We start from the raw sequence: 12108 nt of genomic DNA, 5'->3' as shown, positions 1-12108 counted from the left end.
AATCTATCCAGAGGTCTTCTGTTCCATCAGCCTCCTCATCAACTAGTCATCACCACCGACGCCTCTCTGTATGCATGGGGAGCTCACTTGAACGAGTTCCAGACTCAAGGTCTTTGGTCAGCCCAGGAAAGGAAACATCAAATCAATTTCCTGGAACTCAGAGCGATGTTTTACGCCCTCAAGGCCTTCCAACATCTTCTCTTTCCTCAGGTCCTTCTGTTGTGCACAGACAATCAGGTTGCGATGTACTACATCAACAAACAGGGTGGGACAGGCTCTCGCCTTTTATGCCAGGAAGCCCAGAAGATCTGGACTTGGGCCATAGATCATCATCTCTTCCTGAAAGCTATATACATTCAGGGGGCTCAGAATTCTTTAGCGGACAAACTCAGCAGAATTCTCCAACCTCACGAGTGGACACTCGATCCCGTAACTCTGCAGTCTATCTTCGATCAATGGGGCACTCCTCAGATAGACCTCTTTGCAGCTCCTCACAATCATCAGCTGCCCCTATTCTGCTCCAGACTTTACTCTCCGCACCGTCTAACAGCAGATGCTTTTCTCCTCGACTGGTCGAATCTGTTCCTGTACGCCTTCCCTCCTCTACCTCTCATGTTGAGAACCTTGTTCAAGCTCAAGAGGGAACGAGCCACCATGATTCTGATTGCTCCGAGGTGGCCCAGGCAACATTGGTTCTCCCTTCTACTTCAACTCAGTTCCAGGGAACCTTTTCTTCTTCCTCTGTTTCCTTCTCTGCTTACGCAACAGCAGGGAACCCTTCTGCATCCCAACCTCCAGTCTCTACACCTGACGGCTTGGTATCTCTCGGGCTGAACTCGACTGATACTCTTTTGTCTCAGCCCGTTCGTTCCATTCTGGATGCCTCCAGGAAACCAGCCACTCTACAATGTTACCATCAAAAGTGGACGAGATTTTCTTCCTGGTGTCTTCTTCATCATCTTGATCCCACTTCCCTGGCAGTGGAGACGTTGTTAGATTATCTTCTTTCTTTGTCTGACTCTGGCCTGAAGTCCTCTTCCATCAGAGTCCACCTCAGTGCCATTGCAGCTTTTCATGAGCCAGTCCATGGAAAACTTCTTTCAGCTCATCCCCTGGTGTCCAGGTTCATGCGTGGGCTTTTCAATGTTAAACCACCTCTTAAAGCCCCTCCGGTTATCTGGGATCTCAATGTGGTTCTTTCAGCTTTAATGAAACCTCCATTTGAACCTTTAGCTACTTCTCCTTTCAAATTTCTCACTTGGAAAGTACTTTTCCTTATTGCTCTTACCTCTGCCAGGAGAGTCAGTGAGCTTCATGCACTGGTTGCAGATCCACCTTTTACGGTTTTTCACCATGACAAGGTGGTTCTGCGTACACATCCAAAGTTTCTCCCCAAGGTTGTTTCTGAATTTCATCTCAACCAATCCATTGTTCTACCGGTTTTCTTTCCAAAACCTCATTCTCATTCTGGGGAACAAGCTCTGCATACTTTGGATTGTAAAAGGGCTCTTGCTTACTATCTGGAGCGTACGAAACCCCACAGATCAGTTCCCCAGCTTTTTCTGTCCTTTGATCCGAATAAATTGGGACGTCCTGTTTCTAAACGTACGTTGTCTAATTGGCTGGCAGCGTGCATTTCATTCTGTTATGCTCAGACCGGACTGACACTGGAAGGTTCTGTCACGGCCCATAGAGTCAGAGCAATGGCAGCATCTGTAGCTTTCCTCCGTTCCACTCCTATTGAGGAAATCTGCAAAGCTGCTACTTGGTCCTCAGTTCACACTTTTACATCTCATTATTGTCTGGATGCATTCTCCAGAAGGGATGGTCACTTCGGCCAGTCTGTTTTACAAAATTTGTTTTCTTAATGGCCAACCTTCCCTCCATCCCTCTTTTTGTTAGCTTAGAGGTCACCCATCAGTCAAGAATATGCTGCCTGCTTGTCCTGGGATAAAGCACAGTTACTTACCGTAACAGGTGTTATCCAGGGACAGCAGGCAGATATTCTTGCGTCCCACCCACCTCCCCGGGTTGGCTTCTTAGCTGGCTTATACTAACTGAGGGACCGCGCGCCTCTGTCGGGCGGGAGGGCACTCGCGCGTGCGCGGTGCGGCCGAGCTAGAACTTTCTAAAAGTTCTTAGAGTGCAATCACTCTAAAATTGTCCGTACCGGGGCTCCGTCGGTGCCGTCACCCATCAGTCAAGAATATCTGCCTGCTGTCCCTGGATAACACCTGTTATGGTAAGTAACTGTGCTTATTGGCGCTTCGGGCTTTTCTGAGGATTCCCTTGCTTTTTCAGGTTTCTTCAGTGCCCTCGGGGATGCCTTTTTCAGCGGGCTTTTCTTCTTTGTTGGGAAACTCCTCCATTTTGACTGAGTCTTCTCAGGAGCTTCCGTCTAGATTAGAGAGGCAGGAACAGTTCTTGTAGATCTCTTGCTCTGCTGGGGAGCGTGATTCTATCTCGCCCGTGGGGTTTTCCCCGAATTTTATTCTCACAATGTACAAGGCGTATTGCATTCAGTTGGTGGCTTTTTGGGGGCTTCGGTCTCTTCCGGGGGGAGTCGCCTTTTTCAGTGCCAGCACCTCTTCCGCCTAAGCGGTTGCATTGTTCCTGGATGATATTTTGTCCCCTGATAAGGACCTGGGTCTCTCCGGGGACCTGCAGGACCCTCCGGGGGGGGGGGGGGGAGAGCTTATTCTTCAGGTGTCTTCTGTTTTTTGTTTTGAGGAGGACAGCAAAGAGGTTCCATGGGTAGTGGATACTCTTCTTAAGGGAATTTGGATGGCTTCCCATTCCTTTTCCAAACATCAGGGTCTCCAGGATATAGTGCATGCTCAGTGGAAGACTCTGGATACCCCTTTTCAATTGGCGCAGTCCATGTCTCAGCTTTATCCTATTCCTGAGCCTGATAATGATTCTTTTTGATCTCTGGTTGTGGATTCTGTGGTTTTGGCCATTGCCAAAAGTCATACTGCTCTGGTGGAGGGGGGTTTGGCCCTGAGATACTCCCAGGACTAGAAGATGGAGTCTCTTCTGAAACAGAGTTTTGATGTGGTGGCTCTGGCGGTCTAGGCAGCAATTTGTGGGGGTCTGGAAACAGGCCGAGCATGTGTTGGATCAGGAGTCTGACTGGATGCTGGTAGATCAGGAAGTGGCTAAGATAGAGCTGGGCTCTTCTTATCTTTCAGACGCCATGTATGATTTGTTGAGTGCTTCTGCTAAGTCTGTGGCCTTGGGGGTGGCTACTAGATGTATTTTATGGCTCTGTGGTTGGTCAGCAGATGTGGCCTCCAAATCCAAGCTCAGTAAGTTTCCCTTTTCTGGGTTTGTTTCTCTTTGGGAAGGAATTAGATAAGCTGGTTCAGAGTTTGCAAGACTTCAAGGTGCCCCACTTACTAGAGGACAAACTTCGCCAGTCCTCTAATGCAGTGATTCCCAACCCTGTCCTGGAGGAACACCAGGCCAATCGGGTTTTCAGGCTAGCCCTAATGAATATGCATGAGAGAGATTTGCATATGATGGAAGTGATAGGCATGCAAATTTGCTTCATGCATATTCATTAGGGCTAGCCTGAAAACCCAATTGGCCTGGTGTTCCTCCAGGACAGGGTTGGGAACCACTGCTCTAATGTGAGGCAATTTATAAAAGGAGTGAAAACTATACTATTTGAGAGAGTATATAAGTACCGTATTTTCGCGGATATAACGCGCACCCGTGTAAAACGCGCACACGGGTATAGCGCGCAGAAATCACGATGATATGTACAAAAACTTTTGTATACCGCGCTCACGGGTATACCGCGCATGATGCCCGACGCTCCTTTCGCCCGCCCTGACTTTCCGTGCGCTGTCCCGACTCTCCGTTCACCCCCCTGACTTTCCGTGCACTGTCCCCCCTTGAAGTCCTGTCCCCCCTTGAAGGTCTGTCCCCATCCTGAAAGCCTGATGCCCCCCCGACGTCCGATACATTCCCCCCCCCCCCCGGCAGGACCACTCGCACCCCCACCCCGAAGGACCGCCGACTCCCCAACAATATCGGGCCAGGAGGGAGCCCAAACCCTCCTGGCCACGGCGACCCCCTAACCCCACCCCGCACTACATTACGGGCAGGAGGGATCCCAGGCCCTCCTGCCCTCGACGCAAACCCCCTCCCCCCAACGACCGCCCCCCCCCAAGAACATCCGCCCGTCCCCCAGCCGACCCGCGACCCCCCTGGCCGACCCCCACGACACCCCCACCCGCCTTCCCCGTACCTTTGTGTAGTTGGGCCAGAAGGGAGCCCAAACCCTCCTGGCCACGGCGACCCCCTAACCCCACCCCGCACTACATTACGGGCAGGAGGGATCCCAGGCCCTCCTGCCCTCGACGCAAACCCCCCTCCCCCCCAACGACCGCCCCCCCCAAGAACCTCCGACCGCCCCCCCAGCCGACCCGCAACCCCCCTGGCCGACCCCCACGACCCCCCACCCCCCTTCCCCGTACCTTTGGTAGTTGGCCGGACAGACGGGAGCCAAACCCGCCTGTCCGGCAGGCAGCCAACGAAGGAATGAGGCCGGATTGGCCCATCCGTCCTAAAGCTCCGCCTACTGGTGGGGCCTAAGGCGCGTGGGCCAATCAGAATAGGCCCTGGAGCCTTAGGTCCCACCTGGGGGCGCGGCCTGAGGCACATGGTCGGGTTGGGCCCATGTGCCTCAGGCCGCGCCCCCAGGTGGGACCTAAGGCTCCAGGGCCTATTCTGATTGGCCCACGCGCCTTAGGCCCCACCAGTAGGCGGAGCTTTAGGACGGATGGGCCAATCCGGCCTCATTCCTTCGTTGGCTGCCTGCCGGACAGGCGGGTTTGGCTCCCGTCTGTCCGGCCAACTACCAAAGGTACGGGGAAGGGGGGTGGGGGGGTCGTGGGGGTCGGCCAGGGGGGTCGCGGGTCGGCTGGGGGGACGGTCGGAGGTTCTTGGGGGGGCGGTCGTTGGGGGGGAGGGGGGTTTGCGTCGAGGGCAGGAGGGCCTGGGATCCCTCCTGCCCGTAATGTAGTGCGGGGTGGGGTTAGGGGGTCGCCGTGGCCAGGAGGGTTTGGGCTCCCTTCTGGCCCGATATTGTCGGGAAGTCGGCGGTCCTTCGGGGTGGGGGTGCGAGTGGTCCTGCCGGGGGGGGGATGTATCGGACGTCGGGGAGTCGGCCGGGCAAGAGGGCTTGGGCTCCCTCTTGCTCCGATCGTGGATGCAGGTGCGGGTGGGAGCGCGTGCGAGCGGTCGTTCGGGGTGGGGGTGCGAGCGGTCCTGCTGGGAGGGTGAATCGGGCGTCGGGCGGGGTGGGAACTATGTTTAAAAACTTTTGTATACCGCGCTCAGGCATATAACGCGCGGGGGGTATGCGCGGTAGGTAAAAACGCGTATAACGCGCGCGTTATGTCCGCGAAAACACGGTAAGTTACTTTATGTACTGCAGGCAGGTGAAGGTAAATTGTATAAGGAATTTCCTTGTCACTTATTGTTTGTTTGTCACTATTTCATTATGTATGTTTTTATGTAATCTGCTCAGAACTGTGGATATACCGGGATATAAACTTTTTTTTTTCCAATTCTTTATTCATTTTTTCATCTTACACCAAGTGAACAATATTACATCATTTAATTCCTATACATCACTTGAAAATTATTTCATATTATTATTTCAATACATATTTTAAATCCCTCCCACACCCACCCTCTCCACAAATAATGCAAATCAAATGTATCATACATGTAATGTGTTCAAAATAATAACCAATAATGAATCAATATATCCCCCCTTCCCCATTATTCTAATTATACTTTAGTGTATAAAGGTGCCTACTCATTACAATATGTTATCAATGGTCCCCAAATTTTTTTGAAATTGTTATAATTTCCTTTTTGCATGGCAATTGTCCTTTCCATTTTGTATATATGGCATAATGAGTTCCACCAGAAGGTGTAATTAAGTCTGATATAATCTTTCCAATTTCTAGTAATATGCTGAATGGCAACTCCTGTCATTATTAATAAAAGTTTATTATTATTAGATGAAATTTGACTTTTTTTCCTCATGGACGTTCCAAATAGAATTGTATCGTATGATAGAGCTACATGATTTTCTAATAAGCCATTAATTTGGGACCAAATTGATTTCCAAAAGGCCATAATACAGGGACAAAAATAAAACTTTTTAAATAAAATAAATCAACATCATTCCCTGGTGTCTGTGGGATTGATAGTGTCTCAGACACCTCAGCATAGTTTAATGCTTCCTCAGAGGACTTCTTGGAGGTAGGAGATTTCCTCTTCAGAAGGGAGAAACTACCATCTTAAGCCCTGGAGGACTTGGATATCGCAGAAGAATGACCTCTGAGGATCTGCTGCTAGAGAGATCAAGAAGTCTTTTTATGGCATTGCCAATCTATAGGGTGATCAAGGGAATGATCACAGTGAAGTGGGATAAGTGGGTAAGTCTAATGTGGGACTATATCCTATTTCCATGGAGGAGAAGGCTTGGTATTGGCAGTAACATGAAAGGCCATCATTCCTTGTGAAGAAAGACTATGCTCTCAAAGACTCGCAGGATAGAAGGTTGGAAGCATTATTTGAAAAGGTCACTTGAAGTTTCTGCACTGGCCTTAGAGACTGCAGTGGCTAGATAGCTAAAGCATGTCTGCAGTAGACATAGCAGCTCCCAGAAGGAGCTGTAGTGATAGTCATGGAGAGTATCAAGAAGGCAGATATTCTATACAGCTTGATCCAGGCTTCAGCAGAGTATGACTGTATCAGTGACTATTGCAGTTGTTAAGACTGCACAGATGATTAGGGGATTTTGTATCAACAAGCTGTCCTTTCAGAGCAAGATTCTGTTTGGAAGAGGGTTAGTAAAAATTATTAAGGACTTGGGCAAATTGAAAATTATTGGACTCTCCAAAAACAAACCATAAGGTTTAAAAGCCTCTCTTCCACTAGAGATAATTTTTAAGAGTCCCAGAAGAATTGTGCAGGGAAGCATGTGGTGCCTCAGAAAAGCGAGTTTATGAGAAAAATAAATCCCTTCAAGAGGGCAGGAGAAATGGAAGAGTGTGATTTTGGTAGTGTGATTTGCAGTTTAGCTCTGGAGGCCCATTAGCAGATGGAATATATGGACAAATTCCTGCTGTCCTAAAAAAGTGAGATGGCATAATAAGGATCCCCTGGAATGACTACTTCAAATGGAAATTGTGCCAGCACCTCCAGAAAAGATAGAGCAAGAAAGGTATTTCAGTTACTTAATAATTCCCAAGAAAGAGGGCACTTTTCACCTCACTGTACACCACTCTGGTCCTTTAGAAAAAGGCGATACTGTATAGCAAATCAAAAAAACTTGAGTCCTTCAGGTCTCTCACTTTTGCATGGAGGCTCTACACTACAAATGTTCTGAAAGCAGGCTAGTTAAGTTCCCAATTTGTATAAAGTACAGCTTGAATACATCCCATGCATCTGTGCTGACTTGGCAGAATGATAAGAAGTTAATTTGTACCTGCTCATTTTCTTTCTATAAGTCACACCAGACCAGAGCTTTGGAAAAGCTGCTTAATTACCTAATATAAGAACATAAGCATTACTATACCAGGAAAGACCAAAGGCCCATCAAGCCCAGGTCACAAGTACTTGGCAAGATCCCAAAAAAATAAAAAGATTTTATGCTAGATTTATCCTAGAAATAAGCAGTAGATTTTTCAAAGTCCATCTTAATAATGGCTTAAGGACTTTTCTTTTAGGAATTTATCCAAACCTTTTTGAAACCGTGCTAAGCTAACTGCTTTTACCACATACTCTGGCAGTGAATTCCAGAGTTTAATTTACATGTTGAGTGAAAAAATATTTTCTCTGCTCTGTTTTAAATTTACTGCTTAGTAGTCCTTATAGTTTTGAAAAGAGTAAACAAGTGATTCACTTCTACCTGTTCCACTCTACTTGATATGTTATGGACCTCTGCAATCTCCCTTGAGGTTTCTCTTCTCCAAGCTTAAGAGCCATAGCTTCTTTAGCCTTTTTTTCATAGGGAGGTTGTCCCATCCACTTTATCATTTTCATCTCTCTTCTCTGTACCTTTTCTAATTCTGCTATAACTTTTTTTGAGATGCAGTGACCAGAATTGTTAGTTGTTAGTTTGAGTCCACATCTCAGCAATTTCTATGGTTCTCTTTTAACTTATATTTTTTTGAAAGAGCCTCAGGATTGAGGCTGATTTTATTTAACCTGTTGGTTAATGTCTCCTTGCTCTTGGAATTTAAGGTTTTGGTTCTTTGGTAAAAGAATGTAAAAGTTGAGAGAATATGATATGCTGAGTTCTTGCTACAGGCCTTTTCCTTTGTTTTCTTCTCTTCTTTATTTTGCTCCCTTAATAGTACTCCTCCCTTTCATAACTTTTGAGGTGTAACTAGGGGATGTTAGGTTTCTTATTTAACTTAGTAACATTTTTCTTCTTGTATCTTATTTCACACCCCTCCCCACCCGTTTTCCAAAACTGCGCAAGAGGTTTTTATAACCGGCTGGCGCACTGAATGCTCTGCGCTGCTCTGACACTCATAGGAACTCTTTATGACCATCTGAGCAGCGCAGAGCATTTTTGTAAAAAAAAAAAGGGGGGAGGGCGGCGGGAGTCCGTTTCCCATTGTTTCTAATACAATTGTAATTGGTTAGATATTTTAAAAAGCTGAATAAAAAATTTGTTTACAGATAGAAATGCTGCATGATTGCATAAATATAAAGTAATATCCTCAAAACAGTTGTTCTCTGTTTCCATCTTCTGGTAAAGTAGCATGACCTGCTATATATGTCTGAATTGGTATTGTGTTACTCAAGAAAAGAAAATTAGCATGTAAGACATAATTTGTGTTTTAATCACTTTTCAGCAGATTGTATTAATTTTATAGTCGGAAACAAAGGAATTTCCAAAATACCTTAGTACTTGTGTTTTATTATAATCTCACCTCTGTTCACAGTTCAACATGAACAGTGACTTTTTCTGCAGCAATAACAGAAAGTTTGTCTGTTTATATGTCAGCTATACACTTTTATTTTACTGGCCACTATTACATATTCCATTTTGTCACTCCCTAATATGTTTTTTCTTATATATATATATATATCTATCTCGTTGTAGGTTATTGCCTGTTTTCCTAAGCAATGGTTTATTAATCTGAAAGGCTCTAAAACCATTTCCCAGCTGGAAAATTTCTGTAGATACCTTGTTCATCTAGCTGGTACAATTTACAGAAGCAGCATTTGCACCTCTGATGTGGAGAAAAGAAATGCAAGGTAACAGATATGTAATAATTTAATAAGTGAAAAGCTATTTGTGTCAATAACATAGTCTAGCTGTTGTAATTATTTGCCTTTCACAACACAGAAATGCAGGATTTATGTGATGAGTCTTACCACTATCATTTACATAAAAGTTTCTTTTGATATCTTTAGCCCTTTCTTATGTTTGTTTAAATCTATTTGATAAATTTCAATGAAAAAAATGTCTTTTGTAAAAACAATCTAGGTGTCTCTGTGCCTTTATAAAATAGGCAATTTGAATCAGCGCAGTGGAATGTCTTTTTGTTTAGAAGGGAGCAAGCTCTCCAAGACCATCCCGTAATTCCTATCCCCTGCCACAACATCTAGCATCCTTCCCTACCTGTGAACCCCAACTACAGTGTCCAACATTTCTTTCTTCCTCTCCTTCACAATGCCTCTTCCCCACAGTGCCTATCATTTCTCTCCTCCTGCCCCTCCCCCATAGTCTGCAACACACTTACCCCCCAAAACATGTTTAGTATTCTACCTCCCTCCCCCAGTTTAGCAGTATTCTAACTGGCACAGTACCAAAAGCATCAAGGCCAGTGAATGGGGGGACTTGAGCATCTTTACATGTTCAAGGCCTGCCTACTTCCCCCCCTCCCCCCTAGCTATTTGTTTCGGAAGGAGGCAGAAGCCAGCAGGCCTTAGGCATTTGCAGATGCTTAAGGCCCCGCACTTGCTGGCCTTGATGCTTTTTGTGCAGTTTCAGTTGAAGTATCACTATCTCGAGGGAGAGAGGTGAGGGCAGAGGAGGTGGATAGGAGAATTTGTGAGATGCCATGCCAGGGAGAGTGACCATATTACTCTGATCTTTAAAAGAAAAAAAAAATTTCACTGGCTTCCAGTTAGCCACAGAATTCAGTTTAAAATACTTACCTTGACATTCTGGATTACCTAACTTTCTAACTTAACAATTTTATATACCCCACTCCATTTACTTCGCTTTGCTGTATCAGTGACCATAGACTTATTTTACTAAGTGCATTTTAATTTAAGGCCCCATTCCTTTGGAACAATTTGCCGCCTATAATGCAAGCTGAATCTTCTCTGAATAATTTTAAATCTAGCTTCAAAACTTACTTAATTGATTGAAGGTGTGTCCTGCTTTTCACTGCCAAGATGTATGTTGTTTTTCTTATATGAATGGTTTGCTTTCCTATGTACGTACCAATTAAGTTATTTTCTACTATGCAATTTTATTGTACATAAAACCCAGCAATTTACTGTATATACTTGAATATAAACTGACCCAAATATAAACAGAAGTAACATTTTTTCCCCCTAAATAAAAGAGGAAAAAAGGTTAACTCGAATATAAACTGGAGGGCTAATATTCAAGTGCATTGCCAGGCTCTGTGCCCAGCGCCCCTTCCCTCACTCCCTGCCTTTCCCGGCTCTACACCCAGCTCCCCCTCACTCACTCTCCCCCTGCCTGGCTCTACATCCTGCTCCCTCCCTCCCCTGCCAGGGTCTGCACCCTGTCCCCCTTCCTTCCCTGCCAGTCTCTGCACCTTGTCCCTCCTCCCTCCTGATGCTTTGGAGTCCTCCACTAGGTCTGCCATACGATCTGGAGATCTAGCGATGGACTGGGACAGGAGGGATCCCTACCACCTCCTGTCTCAGCCGATTCTAAAAACTTTTACCTTCCTCATACCTCCAGGGCATACCTTTCGTATCCCTGGTGGTCTAGCAGTGAACCATAGCAGGAGTGATCGTCCTTTCACTCCTGCCCCTTGCAGGGCCGCTAGCTGAATGGCTGCACAGAAATTCTCTTACTCAGATTTACACATGTTCCAAGGCCTAGTTTTTATCTGTATTTATACATTAAAGATTTTGTTCTGCTGCCCTTTCTGGATATTTTGTAATCTGCTGTTTCTGCTGCTCTTAACATCATAGATTTGTTCTGGTTTTTGCAAGTGTTCTGACATTTACATTTTGAAGACTCTAGGTAAAATGTGGTCACATCAGGCATCGTTTTTACCAATAAACCTTGGAATTTTTTCTTTGGATGTTTTTTGCTATCATGCTAAACTGTTAAATGTGTATAATGGCTTTATTTAAATAATTTGTTTAAAGATAGATTCCAGTGTGTATTTCTGTCTTCATTTTTCTTTCTCTCTCCTATTTAGGGAGCACATAAAGCTAATCATAAAGCTCTTAACAAGTATGCACGCTCTGGACCATGCAATGACAGTTGCAAATGATCACAATGTGAAAGAAGTCAAAGCTTTAGCTGAAGCAAAATAGACTTTTCAGACTGGACTTCTGTATCTGAGCTTTAAAATCATTCCTGATGTACAACTTGTTTTGTATATATGTAAAGTTTCATAAAGTGTAAAATATTCTTGACCCGTGTTTTAATAAGAAAAATTTTGTGTATAGCATCCTTTAAAAAACAAATCTGTTATCAAAACCCCCAGTAAGGAAAGTTGTTACACCATCAGAAATTTCTTCCTTATTGCCTATTACTTTGTTTACCAAAAAAAAAAAAAAAAAAGAGAAACATTTGATATCCAGTGCAAACCACACATCTATTAGGTATAATGTCCTCTGTGTCCTTGAGTCTGTTAAATGTATGTGTGTATATGCATGCATGCGTGTCTTGATGTATATATTGTACATAATGTACATACCATGAGATCTGTCAGTATTAATGTATTTACCCAGAAATTAATTTGATGAAAAGTATCTTCTCACTTTTAGAAGTGTATGATTACACACACGCACAAGCAGCTGTTTATGAAGGAGCAGACATTTTTATTTGTAGTAGTTTTAGGC

At 45.0% G+C, this 12108-nt stretch overlaps 1 protein-coding gene across 1 annotated transcript in view; it reads left to right on the top strand.

The window, feature by feature from the left end:
- PAXBP1 (PAX3 and PAX7 binding protein 1) overlaps positions 1–11879 on the top strand; it is a 129609-nt gene extending 117730 nt beyond the window's left edge. Inside the window, exons 17-18 of the mRNA XM_033950574.1 lie at positions 9146–9300; positions 11460–11879. Of these exons, the coding sequence (XP_033806465.1) occupies positions 9146–9300; positions 11460–11577 (273 nt within the window). The 3' untranslated portion in view covers positions 11578–11879. The remainder of the gene's footprint in view (positions 1–9145; positions 9301–11459) is intronic.
- The last annotated feature ends 229 nt before the right edge of the window (positions 11880–12108 follow it).

The sequence above is a fragment of the Geotrypetes seraphini genome, chromosome 6 (assembly GCF_902459505.1).
Source record: "Geotrypetes seraphini chromosome 6, aGeoSer1.1, whole genome shotgun sequence".
Lineage (NCBI taxonomy): Eukaryota > Metazoa > Chordata > Amphibia > Gymnophiona > Dermophiidae > Geotrypetes > Geotrypetes seraphini.
Note: the sequence above shows the minus strand (reverse complement) of the source record. Positions and strands in the feature narration are given on the sequence as shown.